General features: G+C 33.3%; 3 protein-coding genes across 6 annotated transcripts; 2 read left to right on the top strand and 1 right to left on the bottom strand.

Moving 5' to 3' along the window:
- Positions 1–2,264: 2,264 nt before the first annotated feature.
- Positions 2,265–5,095, bottom strand: LOC100807341 (actin). Its single transcript, NM_001254249.2, has 5 exons — positions 4,998–5,095; positions 4,811–4,902; positions 4,176–4,569; positions 2,941–3,554; positions 2,265–2,636 (listed from the first exon to the last, which is right to left on the bottom strand). The coding sequence occupies exons 2-5, from the start codon at positions 4,868–4,870 to the stop codon at positions 2,571–2,573; spliced, it is 1,134 nt and encodes a 377-aa protein (NP_001241178.1). The 5' UTR covers positions 4,871–4,902; positions 4,998–5,095; the 3' UTR covers positions 2,265–2,570.
- A 5,526-nt stretch (positions 5,096–10,621) lies between these two features.
- On the top strand, positions 10,622–14,860 carry LOC100807880 (uncharacterized). The gene is made up of 6 exons (NM_001254407.3): positions 10,622–10,935; positions 11,253–11,348; positions 13,388–13,520; positions 13,869–14,157; positions 14,325–14,379; positions 14,510–14,860. Exons 1-6 carry the CDS (start codon positions 10,819–10,821, stop codon positions 14,582–14,584), a joined length of 765 nt encoding a protein of 254 aa, NP_001241336.1. The 5' UTR covers positions 10,622–10,818; the 3' UTR covers positions 14,585–14,860.
- A 342-nt stretch (positions 14,861–15,202) lies between these two features.
- On the top strand, positions 15,203–19,995 carry LOC100808417 (nudix hydrolase 23, chloroplastic). Of its 4 annotated transcripts, none has more exons than XM_041012548.1 (8): positions 15,203–15,793; positions 15,914–16,045; positions 16,995–17,071; positions 17,259–17,394; positions 17,510–17,650; positions 17,744–17,802; positions 18,934–19,008; positions 19,793–19,995. In XM_041012548.1, the coding sequence occupies exons 1-7, from the start codon at positions 15,590–15,592 to the stop codon at positions 18,992–18,994; spliced, it is 810 nt and encodes a 269-aa protein (XP_040868482.1). In that variant the 5' UTR covers positions 15,203–15,589; the 3' UTR covers positions 18,995–19,008; positions 19,793–19,995. The 4 variants fall into 4 exon arrangements, with proteins under 4 accessions (XP_040868482.1, XP_040868481.1, NP_001402740.1 ...); XM_041012547.1 differs by lacking the exon at positions 19,793–19,995 and adding an exon at positions 19,438–19,770; NM_001415811.1 differs by lacking the exon at positions 19,793–19,995 and adding an exon at positions 19,398–19,787 and having other exon boundaries at positions 15,207–15,793.
- The last annotated feature ends 577 nt before the right edge of the window (positions 19,996–20,572 follow it).

Raw genomic sequence — 20,572 nt, forward strand, 5'->3', positions numbered from 1 at the left:
AAAATTTGATATTTAATTAAATCATGTATTTATATGTTTATTATAATGATTAAAAATTAAATAAATACGATATTTAATTGAATGATGTATTTAGATGTTTTTTATAGCAATTGATAATTAAATAAATTTGATATTTTTTTTACATCTGTAAATGCTTATTAAACCTATCATTTTTATTTATAATTTATATATATAAACAAATTAATTATTATATAAAAAATAGTCTTCACAAAATTTATTATGTAAATTTACATATACATTAAATATAAATTAGAAATTCTAGTGTTATATATTAGCTCAGTTGGTTTGAGTGTTCTATTAATAATGCAAGTGACACAAGTTTGATCCATTCTTAGATCATTAATTTTAAATTAAATCGTAAATTATATTTTTGAAACAAAAATAAAAAATACGGTAATCCGTATGATCAATACGGATTGCTGATCTGTATGTGCATACCATTTTTTTTGTATACTCCTCACAAACGCATGTATACCACCGGAGACCAAATATGCTTCCAAATTGCCCTTAAAAGAAGCAAGTTACACTAAGTGAAGGAATTTTTGCGAAATTGCCCTTAAAAGAAGCAAATTACACTAAGTGAAGGAATTTTTGCGAAAAAAAAAAAATAACGCTACAGAAATGAAAAAATCCTGCTGCTATTTGTAACCGAAAATACCTTAGACATTTTGGAAAATTGCTGGGTGCCCCAAGTAATTCCCTAGTAGCAATCCTTTGACCCAATGTTGTACAAATTCGTTGCTACCTATAAGAATTACATGGATCAGCCCTTTCTACTCCGTTTTAGTCCAATATCTTGGGACCGCTAATTGTACTGGATCTGCTCCCTTTTGGTCCAACATTTTGACACCACTTCAACAACGAATTACACTCCAAACAAGACCTTCTTCTATGATAGGACAAAAATGTCATTTCCACTAAAAACAAATTCATGACACGCTATTCACAAATTCATAGCAAATTCCGTACGAGCCATACGTTTTTCTCATCTGGACGGTCCATGTTTCTCCAATTCAGAACAATTCATATCCAATGGCTGAAAATTTTTTATGCACTGGTGGACGACCTGAATCTTCGGTCCATGCTAGAATTTACCATATGGCACCTATCTACAGTACTCACATTTAGTACAATTATCATATGTCAACAACTTGTGTGTAATGCCTTTATAAATTATAATGTTCTCAATACCTGAGTATTTAAGGCATATTCAACTTACATGTACGAATCTAACCCTCATTTTTTCTCACCATCTCTCTTGTCTACTTGATCAATGGAGTCCTTACCGGTTACGAGATCGATCTCAGCTCTTGGATCCTCCTTGCAGTTTCACCATAAAAAAATCTATGAAAAAATTCTACGAGTCAAGCTCTAATGTGATCTACCTACAAGGACTTCAATACTCGGAGTCACCACTTACAATAAAAAATGATGAACAATTCGAGTGTGTACCTTATGCTTGCTAGGCACACTTATATGGCTCCTTTTAGGTCATATTCCAATATTTCGTGCCTATATGAACCCTTGTACAATGTCAAGAGATTCTCTAGTGTGGAAGAACATTGGGCTTAAACCGAAGAATTGTGTGTCAAATCGACTTAATAGTGACCCAAAACAAATGTCAAAATTAGGAAAGTGAAAATCAAGGTTATACCAAATACAAGCGGTAATTTTAAGGTCTCTCCCCCTTTTGATTCCTATATTTTTCGGATAAACGAGCAAAAAAGCCAAGGACAACAGAAGCACAAAGAAAAACTAACGCAGAAAAGACACCCGAGATGAAACATTTTCACGTGATCATGCATGGCTAGGCCATGTTTCGCAACTGATTCCGCACTTTCTAAGCACATGCTTCTAAATGATGTCTTCCGCTTGAGAAGCAAGTCTGAGAATGGTTTGGACAAAGAGCAAAAGTAGGATGAAGTGAGGAGAGTATTTGAGAGGAATTTAATGGCCATAACCATGAAAGAAAAAAGGATTGGTTGAATTGAATGTTTTCTCCATATTGATCGAAAAAGAACATGGTTTAATCAAAGTTTAATTGTTTCTTCTGACACTACTACAAAAATAAAATACACCAGGATAACTTTTATACTCAGGTGAAACTCTCACTAGCAAATATGGATCATACCAAGTTGGCAAATTGGCATATGAATTGTAAGATAAACATCAAAATTATCGAGATAAAGATTGGACTGATCAAAAATAACTTTTTCGTTGCAGAGAATTATAAATCAAGCACGTACCGTACCACTATGTTAATCAGAATACTTCATGAAAAGAATTTGTTAATTCAACCAAACCAAATAGGTAACAATTCACATCTCTTCTACAACAGAACGGGAGAAAAAAAAAAGAATCTTACATATCTTGCTAGCCTTCATGCTCTTATCTCAACATACCAAAGAAAGGAAAACACAAAAACAAGATAGATAAAAGGATGGTAAAGAGTAGGAAATGAAAGTTCCTCAACCACTAGATGGTATTTTTGTAGTATTTGTATAAATAGTAATTTCCCTGGTCCAGCTTTCACACTCCATGATTATAACTTAGAAGCATTTCCTGTGTACGATTGATGGTCCAGATTCATCATACTCTGCCTTCGCAATCCACATCTACACAAGGGAAAGAAAACATAAAAAAGGAGCTTCAGTAACTACATTGTTACCATCAATCGTTAACAGCAAGTACTTACTCTGTCGCCCATCAAGCACAGCAAAAGAAGGATATATTTTAGACTAGTTCATTCTCTTGATCTAGCTGAGTATTATGTTTGTTATTTCCTCCTATTTTGTTATAATGTTTATTTGATTAAAGGTTTTACTCATTATTGAAATATAATTTCCGAAGTTATTTGCTGCGTTAACATTCCAAAATTCAACTGCTTCAGGAATATGTAATTATAGTCATGCAGTTTACCTGTTGGAAGGTGCTGAGGGAAGCCAAGATGGAGCCTCCAATCCAGACACTGTACTTCCTCTCTGGTGGTGCTACAACCTTAATTTTCATGCTACTTGGTGCCAATGCTGTAATCTCCTTGCTCATCCTATCAGCAATGCCAGGGAACATTGTGGAACCACCACTCAAGACAATGTTACCATAGAGATCCTTCCTAATGTCGACATCACACTTCATGATAGAGTTATATGTTGTCTCATGGATACCAGGAGATTCCATCCCAATCATGGATGGCTGGAACAGAACTTCAGGGCATCGGAATCGTTCAGCGCCAATCGTGATCACCTGCCCATCAGGTAGCTCATAGCTCTTTTCAACAGCTGAACTGGTCTTGGCAGTTTCCAACTCCTGCTCATAATCCAGAGCAATGTAGGCCAGTTTCTCCTTCATGTCCCTCACAATTTCCCGTTCCGCAGATGTGGTGAAAGTGTAACCACGCTCAGTCAAGATTTTCATGAGGGCATCAGTGAGATCACGCCCTGCAAGGTCCAAACGCAGGATTGCATGTGGGAGGGCATAACCTTCGTAGATAGGAACCGTGTGACTGACACCATCTCCAGAGTCCAGAACAATACCTACAACAAACACCATAGAAAAACCACATCAACTCATCTCAATACCAAGCCATTAAATGGTTACTAGATAACATTCATGATACAAACACATAACAAACTGAACAAAAAGTTTCACTTTAACATATTCTCACGAATTTCTCCTTACTACCATCCAACATCCAACAATAGGCTACAATGGTTACTCTGTATTGAAATTTTTATTTTATTTTTATTAGAATAATGGAAACAACAAGGATTCCTTGAAGCTTTAGTTTTTAAGCGAGCTATAAATGGCATCGTGTTATCCATGTAGCCGATCTTAATTAGTGGGATAAGACATTGTTTGTTATTAATGGAAACAACATGGATCAATTTGGTACCATGTCATGATCCAACCATCCCAAAAGCTTAAACTAACAGACAAAGACACATAGGCCCAATTTGGATTAGTTTGAAGCTCATGCAATCCTTTTTAAATTGAGATAAACACATGATCTGTAACTCACAAAATCACCAAGTTAAACGACAAACACAGATCAATAGTTTCATCATATCTACAAACCTCACAATCCCAACATGCAAGTCACACCAAAGAAACAAAAATCAAGAGGCTGGGTTGAGATCAGGGTTGAGATCAATTACCAGTTGTACGGCCACTAGCATAAAGGGAAAGCACGGCCTGGATAGCGACATACATAGCAGGGGTGTTGAAGGTCTCAAACATGATCTGAGTCATTTTCTCACGATTAGCCTTAGGATTAAGAGGTGCCTCGGTGAGAAGCACAGGGTGTTCCTCAGGAGCCACACGAAGCTCGTTGTAGAAAGTGTGATGCCAGATCTTCTCCATGTCGTCCCAATTGCTCACAATTCCATGCTCAATTGGGTATTTGAGAGTCAAAATACCCCTCTTGGATTGAGCCTCGTCCCCAACATACGCATCCTTCTGCCCCATCCCAACCATCACCCCAGTGTGACGTGGACGCCCCACAATGCTAGGGAACACAGCCCTCGGTGCATCATCTCCAGCAAAACCAGCCTATATCACACAAACCCAACAACATTAACATTTTATTAATTAAGAATTAAGAATAATTTTACATTGTAACAGATCCTAAATGCCAACACCCCCCCCCCCCCCCCCCCCAATGTCACCAACATTATGTTGATCTAGATGGAACTGGACTCAGATCCCTTAAACAAAGACTTAATTTGCCGCCAAGATTAGTCATCGACAAAATCGGTAAAAGAAAACCTATGATCCCATGGGAAATTGATACCTTGACCATTCCGGTTCCATTATCGCAAACGAGGGGTTGAATATCCTCGGCATCGGCCATTGTTGTTTAAGGTAAAAGATGTTTGTTTGTTGCTGCAAAAAACAAAAACACTCAAAAATTAGCGTTAAACGGTGGGTGCTTGTTCTTATCGGGGGGATGAAAGAGGGAAGAGAGAACGTGGCGATACCTGCGGAATGAAGGAATGTGTGCGCGACAACGTGTGTATGAGAGTGTGTGTGTGTTTTTTTTTTTTTTTTTTATGTTTGTGTGAATTTGTGTGTGTGTGGCTGAGGTACCCGCCCTGTGGTTTAAAAAAGGAAGGTCTGGCCAAATGAAATTCGCCTCAAATGAAGCGCAAATTGCACGTCCTTCCATCCTCGCCGTTCGTTACGAATATCGCATCCCACGGGCCACGTTTGTTGTTGGAAATAGCTGGCACTCTTGCGCTTTTTCTTGCTTTCCAGTTACACCCCCCTCACTCATTATTTCACTCATCTCCTCCAATAACAATAACCCCATCTGCCATCTTTGTATTATTATTCCACTTTTCTTGTCACCGTTTCAATTATTCAACATATTTTTTTCTTTTGTGTGGAACGTCTCTTGTTCCAATTCCGTGGTATCATTTTTAGTTTATTCAATGTTTGTGATTTTAAAGCATAAAAATACTTTCATTATAAAAGTTCGGTTAATGGATTCAGTAATATTTTTAAAAATTATTAATTTAGTCGTAATTATTATATAGACAAGTGACATAAAAATTACTTTTTGGTGTAACATGGTTTTAGTATCAAGTAGTCTATATTAACTAAGAGGCTTAATTTTATACTACTTGTATCAATTATTGTTGTTGATAAAAATAACTTTTGCGACAGATTATGATAATAACACTATTAATTGAACAGTTAATCAGAGAATAAATCAATATTACTTTTATCATTGATAAATTAAATAAGTGTCATTTTATATAAATAATTTATTAAATTGGTGCCACTGTTTCTAAATACTCCTTTTATTCTTGGTACCTTATTTTGTATATCTTTTTTGAAAAAAAAAAGTAATACATTTTAGATTGTAAATTGTGTTGCTGTTAAAGTCCATGGTATATTCCTTGGCACTTAAATCCCATCCCATTAGCCTTTTTGAGTGGATTCGAACCCCAACCGTGTGACATTTATTTGAGGATTTATAATCTATTTCACAGTGTTAGTATTTATGAATTTGAATGCCAGGTGCAACATGTACAATGCCCTTTAAGACTTTAGTGCCAACCTATTATGCTGACATCATAATATCATACTATAGTCTGAGCTGGATATTATTATCATATGATGAAAAGAGGGGTAATTTAGGGGAAATGGAAAAGGCCCTACAAGTAAAGTAACTAGGTTGTGATGCTTAGAAGAAGCAGCTTTTCTTCTCCTCGGGTGTGTGTAATTTTCACTCTTAACTTTTTAGAGGTTGATGGGGTGGTGTGGGGGAAATGATCATGGGACGGTGCAAAAAGCGATAGGGCATAGCATTACCAACTCAGCGTTCAGTTCGCAACTGTCGAGAGATCATGTCGGGGTGTTTTTTTAGATGCAGACGTATCCACCAACACTTGTTGCTCTCACCTATATTTTCGTCGCTAGGATTGGATCCTTCGTTGACAACTTCAAATTCTCTTTCGAATCTAACGGTTACTGATAGTTCTCGTTGCAATGGCCAAAGACGTGCAGCGGATAACGACCAACCAAACATACAACGTGGTTTCCCGCTTCGGACAGTCACCGTCTCCCCCCGCCCGTTGACCACACCCCTTTAAAGGTTGTCCAATGCTTTCTCTTAATGTGACGAAATATAATTAATAAATAAATATTTTTGTTTTTGTATAATAAATTGTTTATTAATATTGTAAAAATAAAAATATTGTTTTAAATAAATTTTTATATTAAGTTGAAAGGGAAAAGTAATTTTCTTTTTTTTTATTTGGTTTGAGAAAAAATGTGAGAGAAAGAAAATATAATTATATCAAATGATTTTTATACCATCGTTTAAATAAATTTTTTGATCTAATTTGTTTGGTACATCAAAAAATATTTTACCTAAACTATTCTTTGTCTTTTTTAATTTATTCAATTTGATTTATTTATTATTAAAATATTTGATGTGATATTCTAATTAGGAATGTTCGCGATGTAATTTAGTTTGATTTTTAGACAAAAAAATCATCTAAATCAAATATAAATAAAAATGTGGTGAGTCAGAAGAGCTTTCCTTTAGTATCAATTGTCATCTCTGAATTAAAGGTCTTATTTATCTCTTTCTCTTTTGAACTAAAGGAATGTTCTCAAGGTGGATTGGAACATTGTTTTTTAGGTGAATTGGAATAGCTTTTTGTCTAGCATCAATTGTTTAGCTAGTTGATTTGCCTCCTTGGTTTGGGCACTGTCTTCTTAATTTTAAGAATGAATAAAAGACCCTATGATTAATTATGCTCCTTGTACCAAAAGAACCTAGCATGCACAAAATCACAAATAACTAGAGCAACTATAAAGATAGTTAGCACTAGGTAAAGGAATAAAAATAAAATAAAATGCGAAAGGATAAAAGAATATTTAAAATCCACAAAAAAGACTTGAATTTCGTCCAATCATTGAAACACAAGTCCTCGTTAATGGTAGTAGAAACTTGTTGGCATTTTAGTGAGAATACCAAATTGCTCAAGTAATATAGTGATAAGTATTATTTCCACAAAAACTTGTGTAATAATTGAGTAATTAATATAATTATAGACCATGAGTCTATGAGAATTGAGAATTATAGTAACTAAAATTAATAGACAATTGCATGAGTATTAAAAGAGAAAAATAGGAGAAAATTGGTCGAGGAATTTTGTTGAACATTTGGTATATGCATAAAATGAGATTTATATCAAATGAATGAAAGTATGAGAGTTTAACTTCATTGAACTACCTAACATGCAGTCACTACATAATAATCCAATTAAGATTATACTATCATCAACCTACAATTGTATCTCAATCTTAATTCTTTAAGTGAAAAGACCTAAATCTCTTGATTATACATTATCAATCTCTTAAATTAGTGCAATCAAATGATTTGCATTAGAAAAAAAGATTTATTGATGTCTAATCCTTGTTACTTATTCCTAGGCATAAGAATTATTGGGTGTTCTCTCAAATTCCCAATTCAAAATAATTTCTCTCAATTACAATTGACTAAATAAAATCATGAAAAATGATGATTAAGCCAAAAATAAGCATTAGACATAGAAAAAGAGCAATAATAATATTCCATTAAATAAAAATAAATGTAACAATTACATGAAGATACAACCAATTACATTAATCCAAATACAACATAAAATTAGCCCTTTTTTCTCTATCACTATATATCTTCTAAACCACTTATCATAGGTTGTTATCATAATATGATATGGATTATAATATATATTTTTAGTAGTTTTATCTTACTTGTTTGTCCTTACATGTATTGCTAATTTTCAATTTATCCCAAAAATAATAAACATATTAGCCTCGATACCTAAAATGCAACATCAACAACTCTTGTTGGCAACAAATTCTCATTTTTCTACCTTTGTGTGTAAGTAACATTATAGAAAAAAGTTTGTCAAAAACATTAATGTATTCAACCATTTACAACAATGCAATACTTGTTTAGTAAATATTAATGAATTTAAAGAGTCTACCCAACAAGATTAATGTGAGTGGTATAAATCTCAAGACTAAGTAGCTAAAGTTGATTATTGATGTAAGTAAACAATAAAGTGACCAAATTATGACATTGAAGGACTAAACCTTTGCTCTCTAAGAGAGACTCTTTACTTGGTCAAGCACAACTTAACTTGAGTACAAGATCCATTGTGGAAGTCAACAACCCTTTCACTGTCATTACCTAGATCAAATAACTACTAAGTCCACAATTTGATATACTAAACCATGAAGACACTCGATGTTAGAATATTTAAACTTTCAGTCTTATTGTCATTACCGTTGTGATTATTTACTATTCTCTAATAATCTCTCATTATCCATTTAACCGCTCACGATTGATGTGACTTATTATTTACTCCTAACTTAATCTCACCGTCTCTCCGCATTTAATCTCTCATCGTATTATCCACTTAGATTATGAATTCCACAAATTATTTATTACTCTATTGGTCTCATTATATTTGTTGTATAAAAAAAATATCTCAAAGTAATTATCATTCTAATTTTTCAATGTTACATTAATTATTATTTTTCCATTCATATCCCTTATATATTAGTGATGAACTACAAAATCTAGAAATAAATCAACAATGATGCAAGATTAATATTACAAAATTATTATTTTCTTTCATCTATTTATTATTAAATAACTTAGGATAAGAATTATTTTAAGACGGAAGAAATAATAAAATCAAGAGATTCTTTTATTTTAATTTTCTTCACTTTTGTATTTTATCCTATTTTTTTCATAAAACTTAATTATCATGTTATTATATAGGTGTTCTTTGATTTATTTTGAAATTAATTTTTAAATGTACCATTGCAGTGTTTATTACTTCATTTCCTTTGAAATAAAATTAAATGTATAATTGTTGTAAATTTTTTAATATCCGTCTTTTATTTCTATGGATTAAAAAAATAATATCAATTAATTAATAGAAAAAGGAAGGGGATAAATAAAAAACAAAACATAGAACATTACTTAAATTTCTTCCTAATATTCGTAGATATAATCAATGTACTTTGCAACTGCCAATTCATTGTCCAAGTTAATTGGATTAATGTTCACCATTAAAACCTATAAGGGAGTCCACAAGCAACATGCTGCTAATAAGTTTTGTAGTTACACCACACACAAGAATGTACCATAAAAAAAACACCCACAAGTCAGAAACCACATTTCCAAAGGTGAAGAAACAAAGAGAAGATAAAAACATCAAGCTGAGACGATTGAAGTAAAGGCCTTGACATCATCCTTCTTTCCTTTGCATAATAAGACATAAGCATTGTTACTTCAGGTTCCACCTCCGCTGCAGCAACAAAGTTCCTAAGACTAAACCCATGAGTTGTTAGTTATTATTTTAATGGTTGAGTTTTGATTAATTAACATTCAGTCACACAAATTCTAATGGAAGAAGTAGTATTAACTACATGAAGAATAATAATAGTAATAAAATCATTGAGGAGATATTTAATATTTGAGCCAAATAATGTATTTTTATTCATAACTTAGTATAAAACATTTAATTTTACCGGCTGAACCGATACAAAGATTAATGATTGTCGCTGTTTAAAAAAAATTATGTTTGTCAGCCACATCTTATGTTGTTGAAATACATTTTTTATCTGTTTTGTTTTCCTACAACTTCATAACTTTTCTTTGTAACTTTATCTTACTTTAAAATTAACTAATCCTTGGACTTATTAAATATGTAAACTTTAATTTTAATTACATATTTTATTTTATTTATGAATTCAACAATTAAGTATTATTTGAATAAAATAAATTTTCAAACATTTCTTATCATCATATATCCATTTATTAAAAAATGATAAAATAGATTTCCATATCACCTCTAAAGAGAAATATTTAAGAATTTAAGACTGAATTTTTAACTTGCAAGAACTAAAAATATAATTTTTGAGATTTTATTTAAAAAAATTGGAAAATCAAGACTTGATTTGTCCCAAATTTCAATTTTGAAGAAACAAAAGGTAATTAGGTCTATATAATTTTATTACTTAAAAAATATTAAATAGACATAGTATTAATATTTGAGAATAAACATGGTTTTTTCTCTCGAATGTTTTCATAGCATTCTATTGAGTCTATTCCCTAATAAACAACCATTAAAAATAGTTTTTGTTATGTAATAGCCACTCTGATTCCTTGCTAGGTCAAACTTATTAAGATGATCCTAATTTTGATTTCTGGTTAAACAAGTTCGATCGATCGAGGTTGGGCAAACAACTGGAATTGCAGAGAAAATGAACAGCGCCATCTTCAAAGCTTCAAACAGCAACAATCTCCATTCCTCTCTCAGGGCCGCACTCTTCCATTCCACCTCTCCCTTGCAACGTAAACGCCGCAATCATTGGGACTCCGTTAGTTTCTCTCAATTCCCTTCGCTTTATCTTTTTGTCATTTCATTCAACAACTTCTCTTGATTTATATCAATTGATCAATTAATTAATAGAATGTAAAGTGTAAACCTTTGTCTCTTTTAATTAGTGGGTCTCACCACCCCAATTCCGTGTTTCTTTCTGATTTTGTATCCGTTTTTTGCAATTTGGGAACTTTTTGTGTAACCCAACAATGTTATTTTTATTGAATTAATGAGAAGGTGTGGGGGTTCGATGTAGTTTGGTTACGTGGAAAGTGTTGTTTACATGTTTTGTTGCTGAGAACTGTTTAATTGCAGAGAGGGAGCAACCATACCTCGAGAAGGTTTAGAAGGGTGCAAGCGAAACACAGAGTAATGAACAGTATCAATGATTATGCAGAATCCCTGTTTCAGGTTCATCATGCCTCTTCTCTGTCTCACTTTTGTATGTGTGTGTGTGCAGTTTCTTGTATTGTTATTTTGCTTGAATGAGGTTGGTAGTCCTATGGTTTTTGTCATGGTTTCTTTCCAATTGTTACAAGTTGAAACAAATTTTCACATTTATCATGTATGTATTATCTATGCTTCATTGGTTTATTTATAGAAAATAGGTAAGTGATGAACAGAACAGCCTTGTATTTAGCATTTAGGACCTGCTGCAATCTGTCTAGATGGGCTAAATCTTTGTGTAATGTTTTTTGAGTAAGATGGTTCTGGATAAAAACTCTACTGTGAATTGTCAGGATGGATTTCTATGTTAAATCTGGTGACACATGATAAATAAGCGTGTAAAATGAAGATATTTTATGGGCTAACAGCCTAACATTGACTATTTGGCTCCATGAATTTCATAAAGTGAGAAAAAGGGGATATGTGGAAAGGCTTTTAGCTGTCATGACTCGTGATATCATATTTGGTTTTCATAAATTCCCCTCAATGAGTTATTTCCGGATGAATTTCACACATCTGCTGAAGGTAGCAATGGTTGGAAACTATTTGGAGAAGATTGTCAAGTAACAAGTTTGGGTTGTGCTCCTTGCCTCCTCCAGAAAGGTATATTGTGGGATTTAGGATTGAGTTTTACAGAGGTCAATAAAACAAAAACTTGTTAGGTTGCTTAGCATGGCTAGTAATAGATATACTTTAAAAGAAAATTTTCAGTTTTGGGTTCTACCAAGACATCAGAGCCTTCATCCATTGAAAACCATCATTACCATTGTCTCATGGTCTTGAAGCTCTTTTTGGCTCTTTGTTCCTCTAAGACAAAGTCCTGTAGGCTGCAGGCAATTGAAGCTTCCAACACCACTAGGCAGTTGGCACAATTGCTGCTTCAGTCCCACCACCCAGCATAATATCTTGTCCTCTCTTCTAATGTGATTAGTAGCTGTATGAGAGCAGTACTATGCAATTGAATAAGCAGTAGAAAAGGAATAATTGGTACTTAGGCCACTGTATAGCCTATAACAAGGAGCACATACCGATGATGGAGTAGGGATTGCAAAATGGAGTGATTTTCCTGTAGCTCTTTCTGTATAAGAGCTTCCACACTGGTGCTGAAAGCCATTAAACCCCTCATTGCTGATGGATCCCATGCTTGTTTAGTCCATATGCTAGAAGGACAATGTACCTATCCAACGTCCTTTTTGGTTTCCCTCTTCTCCTTTTTACAGAACCAAAAATCTTCAATGGTCTCTTGCCAATACATCCAGCAATTATCAAGGCGCTGGTCATTTTTTCTTATGGACTAATAAATCATGTATCTGATGACCACTTTCAGACTGAGAAGATTGAGGCATCAGACCCCATCTATTGGGCTTTTCCTACTCTCTCCCTCAAGAAACTTGTTCTAAAATGCATCAATGTCACTGCCAAAGACAAACAGTAGACCCATTCCTGTTATTACCAATTTTTTTGGATCCCATGTCTCTTGGGAGCTGCAACATTTGGAGAAGATGTGAGCTACATTGTTCTGCATTTCATTGCTGCCATGCAAGTGGGAAGCTTTCATATATATAGCGTGTACGCTAACACACATATCAAGCGAGAAAGCCTTTTTTTACATGAGGGTGAGAGGAACAAATACTGACCATTAGATTTTTTCATGAATATTCAATATTAAAACGTAAAAGTGATGTTAATTTTGTTTTCATGTGGTCATACAACTTTTAAGTAGTCTTTAATCTTGACTGTTTATGCATGGTTGTATGATCAGTTTTTACTCCTCTTGCTCTAAGCCTCCAATATAAAAATAACCCTCACTATATATACTTCCGCAGATATGGTGTTCATGTGATTGGCGAGGATGGGTTCAATTTCAATTTAAAATAAATTAATAAATAAAATTCTTGGTTAACTAGTTAACTAAGAAACAAACTTAACCCCTTGTCTTCTGTGATTTTGTTTGTCTTGAGATGTTTCGATGCTTATGGTTGCTCTTTTTCTGCATGTTTTAGAGCTGGAAGCAAGGTATTGATAGGGATGACCCATCATCAAGTCGAGGCACCTCATGGTTTAAAAAACAATATTCTGATGGGGCCTCTGGAAGGTACCGGAATAGCAATAAAGGATCAAGTCATCGGTACAGAAGTAAGGATGCTTGAAAATATTTGTGCCATAACAGAATATATGACAAATGACATCATGTATCTTGTACTACTAGCTCTCTTGATTGGTGGTTGTATCTCTCTAGGAAGTCATCCAACTTAATCTTGTTTGGAACTTCATGTCTACTCAAATAGGATCAGAAGATTTAAACTTGCGGAGGTCATAGATAGGATTTGATTTGAACTTGCATCATAAGCTTTCTTAAATTTGTCATGTTTTTTACATTGTTTTTATTATTTTTAACAAAAAATAGAAGTTTCTAGATACCTATAAAGTATATTCTGGAGTCAAACGTATTAATGGTAAGTTAACAAACTTGATTTCTTTCAGGAGATCCTTCTTTTTGTGAAGATGATTTTGATGTTGAAACCATTCTCCGTTCTGCCTTTGGTGGGAATAGATTCTTCTATTGGTCCTTCATCAATGAGGAAAATCCTCAGTGGAGGAGGTCTGAACGCTTTTCTAATTTTGAGAAATCATGGAGCTGGAGATATCGAAACGAAAATGATTATGACTCTTCATCTGAGTCTGATAGTTTAGATTCAGATTTAGTTTCTGATAGATTAGCCCTTGGATTGAGTGCTTCAGGTTCCCTGAAACTTGAAGATGTAAAAAATGCGTGAGTTCTTACTTCTTCTTTTACTCCCTCTCCCTCTTTACCAAAATGTTAGGATGCCAGAGTTCTTTGCTATGATTTTTTTTAACCTTTTTATGTCATCTAGTTACCAAAATGTTTGGATGCCAGAGTTCTTTATTATGATATTTTTAACCTTTTAATATCATCAGGTACCGGGTCTGTGCTCTAAAATGGCATCCAGATCGTCATCAAGGCTCTTCGAAGGTGCTGCCAAGCTCTAACCACTGATTATATTCCTCCTTCTTTCTTGTTCTATTCCTTGTTCAGGAGTTCTATCATTAGTTTGCACAGCTTCCTAACTCTATTTTTTATTCTGTACATTGATACTTGATAGGCTATAGCAGAAGAGAAGTTCAAGCTTTGCAGTGCAGCTTATCAATCTTTATGTGATAAGCTGGCCTTGGATTAAGGATCCTTAAGGCCTATGCTAATCCTTTTCTAGAAGTCTCCAGCCAGCTCATACCAGATGATTGACCATGCTAAATTATTTAACACAACAATCCTGTTTTCATTGTATTTTTGTAGTTTTAAGTAATTTTATTAGATGATCATGGAAATATTATGTATGCTATTTTACAATTACAATTGCATTTGTACCATTTATTATCTCAGCTGATTCATTTCAGAATCTCGTATTGGTGTTCAAATAATAAATTGTAAGAGTTGCCTTTTTGCAACATTTGAGTACGAGTGTTCGTAAACTAAACAAGTCCAATTTAAATTGCAAAAATCGAATTGAAAAAGTTTAAAAAAGAAAAATAAAAAATCTAAAAGGTAAAGACTAAAGAGGTCTTGTACTCTTGTTAGCTAGAGTTTTATGAATATTAAGAAATATTTAATTATTTTAAAAATAAATTTTATATAAATTTATTATTTTCAAGACAAGATAATATATACTTTTTTTTTTTAATTTCATACTTCCTCAACTGTATTTTTTATTTTATATTTTTGTATGCTAAGCTCACAAGGTGAAGAAAATTGGTAGGCTTAATAGTTTCACCAAAATCCGAAATGGCTAGGTTGGGATTGGAAGAAAATGAAGTAAAGTAATAAAAGAGAGATGCGTGCGTGTGAATCTGCTCGTTTTCAATTTTTCATGCATAAAATGCATAATCATTAACATTTAACACTGTTGATTCGTATTCTTTCCATCGTATATTTTTTCATTGTGTAGGTGATAATTTTTTATTTACAATAAAATAAAACATTAATCCATTCCGCTTCAATCCAAACATAAACTTGGTCTTATCCTTAGAAGATTTTGGATTAAGAAAAGGTGAGGGAAGAGAGTGGTTCTTTTCTTTTGCTCGTTAAATCGAATGATTTGAATTCGACACGGGCACAGTAAAAAAGGGTTTAGTTGTGTTCGAAATTCGAAATTCCAATCGCAAAGCATAAGAAAAATTAAGAAAAAATGACGGTGAAACCAATCCATCTTCAGATATGTGGATTGGTTAGTCAACGATGGAGTTGGAAACCCCGCACAGTCTCATCCCTCTCCTCATTTTCCCCAATTCCATACCCTAACCCTTATTCCAAACTGCTTCCCACCAACACCGTCGCTCGCAGGGTTCGATTCGCGCCATTTCACGCTTCCTCGTCGCCGCTTCCTTCTGCCGTGAGTTCTCTTCGCCCGTTCCTACTGTTAATTTCGTAGCTGCATTATTAGATATGATGAAATTTTATAATTTGTGGACCTTAACGGTTCGCTGAAATGGTATTAATTGTGATACTGTAGGGTATTGTTCGAAACATCAAGTTCTGTCAGTGGTGTGGTGGTTCCACGAAGCATGATATTCCTGAAGGGGAGGAAAGGTTGAGAGCAATATGTACGGTTTGCGGGAAGATCGCGTATCAAAATCCGAAGATGGTGACTGTCTAGAAATATCTCTGTTAGTTTCTGGTTGATTTGGTTTAGTGGTTGTGAAGTGATAACGGGTATTTTTGGGTGTTCTGAAGTAATTTTCTTTGAATGTGTATCAATGGATTTGCAAGATGACTGTTGTGCAACAAGTATATTAGAAATTTGTTTTACTTGTTCTTTCATTCTTGCAGCTGATTTTGTGGTTTTTGTTCACTCTTAAATTTGGATTAGGACTTCTACCATATGTTCCGTAATAAGTGTGAAGGTTGCTCTGTGCATTAGATATGATTTGGTATGCTCTGCATGAATTTGATACTGAAATGTATATGGAGGTATCTGCATATAACATGCTTTAAAATGTTATGCCTATAATTTTCATTCTTTGAAGTAATTTTTGTTTTCACATAATAGTTAATGAAAATGAAAAACAAATAAGGATTTGGAGGAGTATCATTTGTTTAGATGTTCTCCAAAAGGAAGCATGGTCACTTTAAATAGTAGCTGTACTTGTATCAAATGTGTATGCATGTCGGACTCTTCAGAAACTCCTGCATTTTATGTTTTTTTTTTTACTTCTGTTTTTTGAACTTTTATAATTCCATTACAATTAGATAAAAACAATTAATGTTTCATTATGTTTACAATGACTTATGCTAACTTTCAAAACATCAGTTTTCTCTTTTGATTTAAGATTTATGTTTTTATACTATTTTTATCAGGCTTTGTTGTTGAATTATTTTTGTAGTAATTTTTGTGTTTATTAATGTTTAAAATTTGTCATATCTCTGTGTCATGTGTCATGTCTGTGTTTTTAGGATTCTCTAACCTTTGTCTTCTGGAAAAGAATTGTATAATGATTGTATGTTGTTTGTCATAGCATTTATTTCATTCCTTCAATTGATACATGACTAATTACTTTGTTCTGAACATGACATGATTTTGGATGGCAAAGTAGGTAGTTGGCTGCCTCATTGAACATGATAACAAGGTCCTTCTTTGCAAGAGGAGTATTCAACCATCTCATGGCCTTTGGTAGGAATGGATTTTTTTATTGAACTGCCTATTTTTGTTGTTTGCGGTTATGTACAATGTTATCTTCCTATCCCCAGAACTATTTATAAAACCATGATGCTATTGCTAACAATTTTTTTATAATGAAAAATGATGCATTACTTTTCATCAACAAGCTATGTTAATTTCACATTTTGGAGTCAATTAGGACCCTTCCTGCTGGTTATTTGGAAATTGGAGAGTCTGCTGTGGAAGGTGCCATTAGGGAAACAAGGGAGGAAGCAAATGCAGACGTAGAAGTAATTTCTCCATTTGCCCAATTGGATATTCCTTTAATTGGCCAAGTGAGAAAGAAGCTTTGATTTATTTCTTCATTATTTTTGTTATTATTTTTCTTTTTTGTTGATTTCCTTGATTAGGTAGAGAATTTTGATCATGATTATGGAATGTTTGAGGCAGAGTTACATGATATTCTTAGCAAAGCTGAAGAAGCACCATTTTTCACCTGGTCCAGAATCATCGGCATGCCAACTTTTTCCACTTGATGATATACCTTTCAATTCTTTATCCTTTTCATCAATGGTGGTTACCTTAAGTTTGGTATGATTCAGAATCAGATATTTAAACATGCTGGCTTTAGGTTTTATTTTGTCGCCTACTCATACTGTAACATGTTATTTGTCATGGTCACAGTATGTTGAGGATATTAAGGCTGGAAAGCTCAAATTCCATTATGGAACCATTAACAAAAGGTATTTTCTTCCTACTTGCAGGTTATTTTCTCTAAATATAATGTATTGTCTGGTTTGAGGGCAGGAAATTATTTTGGATGTGAAAGTAATTGTGTTTTCGGTTAGGACAGATATCTGTAAACTGGGTTGACCACATACATCTCAATTAGTTTGGTTGGGTTGGCTACTAGTTTCATAATTGTTCAGGTCCAGTCTGTCCTGGGATGGATGCTAGCAAAATGTTTGGAAGATAAGTTAAGGGTCTTGCTAACGAGTGTTTAAGAGTACTGGTTAAGAAATCAATAAATAGAAAATGTTATTGGAAATTACAGAGAGTGCATAGGAAATCATGATGAGAGTGCATTAATAATTGTTTTTAATAAAAAGTTTCTACTGTTGATTTAATTAGTATCATAAATTGTTAGGAACCAAGAATTGAAATAAGAAAAGAAAAGATTTTATTGAATAATAAGAAAAGAACAGAAAATAGGAGAGAAAACTCTCCTCCAAGGGTTTCCCCTTCACAAAGGATTTCTCCTTTCACAAAGCGCTAATGCTCAATCTACAAATGATAAGATTCCCCTCTCCTATCCCTCTTCCTCTGTTTATATCTAATAAACCCCTCTAACTAACTAACTCATTAGTAGCCTGACTATATAAACTAACTCTCCTTTCTCCTTATATCCTAACATAAATTGATTAGGACGCAAAAAGGTACTCTTTATGTGTGTTTTCAACTGCAGTTTCTCCCTCTGTTGTCTTTTATAAGGGAAAAAAAGTCCTATTTTTTGGTCTCAAATATAAGCAAAAGTTAACTAACTTTGTTTTATTTAATGAGGTTATCTTCAAAATGCCCTTTATTTAATAGGGCCAAAGAATTTTTTTTTTATGTTTGATATCAAATTCCAATGAAAGATAGTTTAGGAAAAAACTTATTTTTGTTTGGGATTATTAACACAATTTAATGAAATTAACTAATTCCTTAATAAGTGTGAAATCAATTTTTTTTTTGCTTATAAAAGAGAGTATATGTTTTGTACAAACGCAAACTGATGAAATTAATGAGTTTTTTTGCAATATTTCTGATGCTTAGTTTCCTAGACCTTTGTTCTCACTCATGCTGTATAATTTTCTCTTGATGCTTTTCGTTAGGCCGGGTACAAGTCCTTCTGATATTCGTGCCTATACACTGGATCACCATATGCATTCATGAGTCGTGATAAGCAGGTGAGCCCCTTATATATCTTAGGAGAAAAAAACAGAAAATTAGATATCATCATATTCATTTAATTGTCAATTATCACCCCATAATGACCTAACAAAACACCCTAACATTGCATCAAAATATTACTTAATCATCTCACATCTCTTCCTAATGATCCTCCTAAAGTAAAAGAAATATTGAATGCATTTATTTTTTATATATATTTTAAAACTATTAAATGCATATATTTTTTATTTAATACTTCTGTATTTGGTTTTTAGAGGATTATTAAGAGGAAGTTGTTGGAAGATCCAAAAGAACTCATTGCAGCATTCTTATTGATTTTCCATCCCGATTAGCCAATAATACATCTATGATCATGATTTTCTCAACATTTTGCATGTTACAATAGAGTATCAGAAGATTGTAAGTTGAAAATTTTCTTCGGCCAGCCTGAAGATTGTAAGTTGAAAATTTTCTTCGGCCAGCCAGAAGATTGCATGTCTTCTGCAAAGAATTTCCGTGTTACTGGCTTGAACTCACGCTTGTCACAAGCTTAAATTCAACATTGTCCCAAGGTAGATGAGCAGTGTTCTAATTCAAGAAGGGCATGTTAGACCAATGGTCATCATTACCTGCGAATTCCTCAGCTGCTCTTGTGGACCTACCATATCAAATTGGTAGGTAGTTGCGTTGCAGAAAGAAAGATTGAGACTTGTTTTGCAATCTGCATTGGAATTGTAAACATAAACACTCATTGAGATAAATGTAATTCTTTTTGAAAATTTTCCCCATTTCAAAAATCAGGGACTCTTGACGCACTTTGGTTAACATGTTTGATGCAATATGGTAACATAATCAAGACATGGGCACGATCTTCAACTCAGAAAGCTCCATTTTTAGTAGAACTTGGTGATTTTTACTCGTTTTTTTTCTCTTAACCACACATTTATCCTCTTGTATACCGAGGTCAGTTCAAGACTCAGTGTGCAGGCAATGGCATTTGTTATTAGGAGCAATCTATTTTCCAAATAGATACTATTCAACTTAATAGTAAAATAGAAGGTTTAAAACATGAGAAGCATGTTGGATCATACATCAAAGTAAAACCTCAGATAACCAAGGTGAGAAAATGTAAAATCCAAGTATTTTGGCTTAAATTCATTTTTGGTTCTTATAATTTCATAATCGTGCAATTTTGGTTTCTTAAAATTTTATTGCACATTTGGTTTTGGTTCCTCATGTTTTCAAAATTTAACAATTTTAATTTATCGTTAGTGTGTTGTCAATTCAATAATTCACTGTTAAAACATGATGACATACTAACAATGGACCAAAATTGCTAAACTTTGAAAACCTGAAAAACCAAATATGTAATATTTTGAGGGATCAAAATTGCACATAAAAAACTTTCAATTAAAAGGATAATTGTTCAAATCAATGTTTAAATATATAAACTACCACAAGATGTTTGGACAAACCTTATCTTCCTTTAACTCAAAGTATGCATCTATAAGTGAACGATTATTCTCTTCCCCAATAAGTTCCCAGTTTTTACCATACAATTCTAACAAATTTTTGAAAACC

This window comes from Glycine max, chromosome 19 (genome assembly GCF_000004515.6).
Source record: "Glycine max cultivar Williams 82 chromosome 19, Glycine_max_v4.0, whole genome shotgun sequence".
NCBI classification, from domain to species: domain Eukaryota; kingdom Viridiplantae; phylum Streptophyta; class Magnoliopsida; order Fabales; family Fabaceae; genus Glycine; species Glycine max.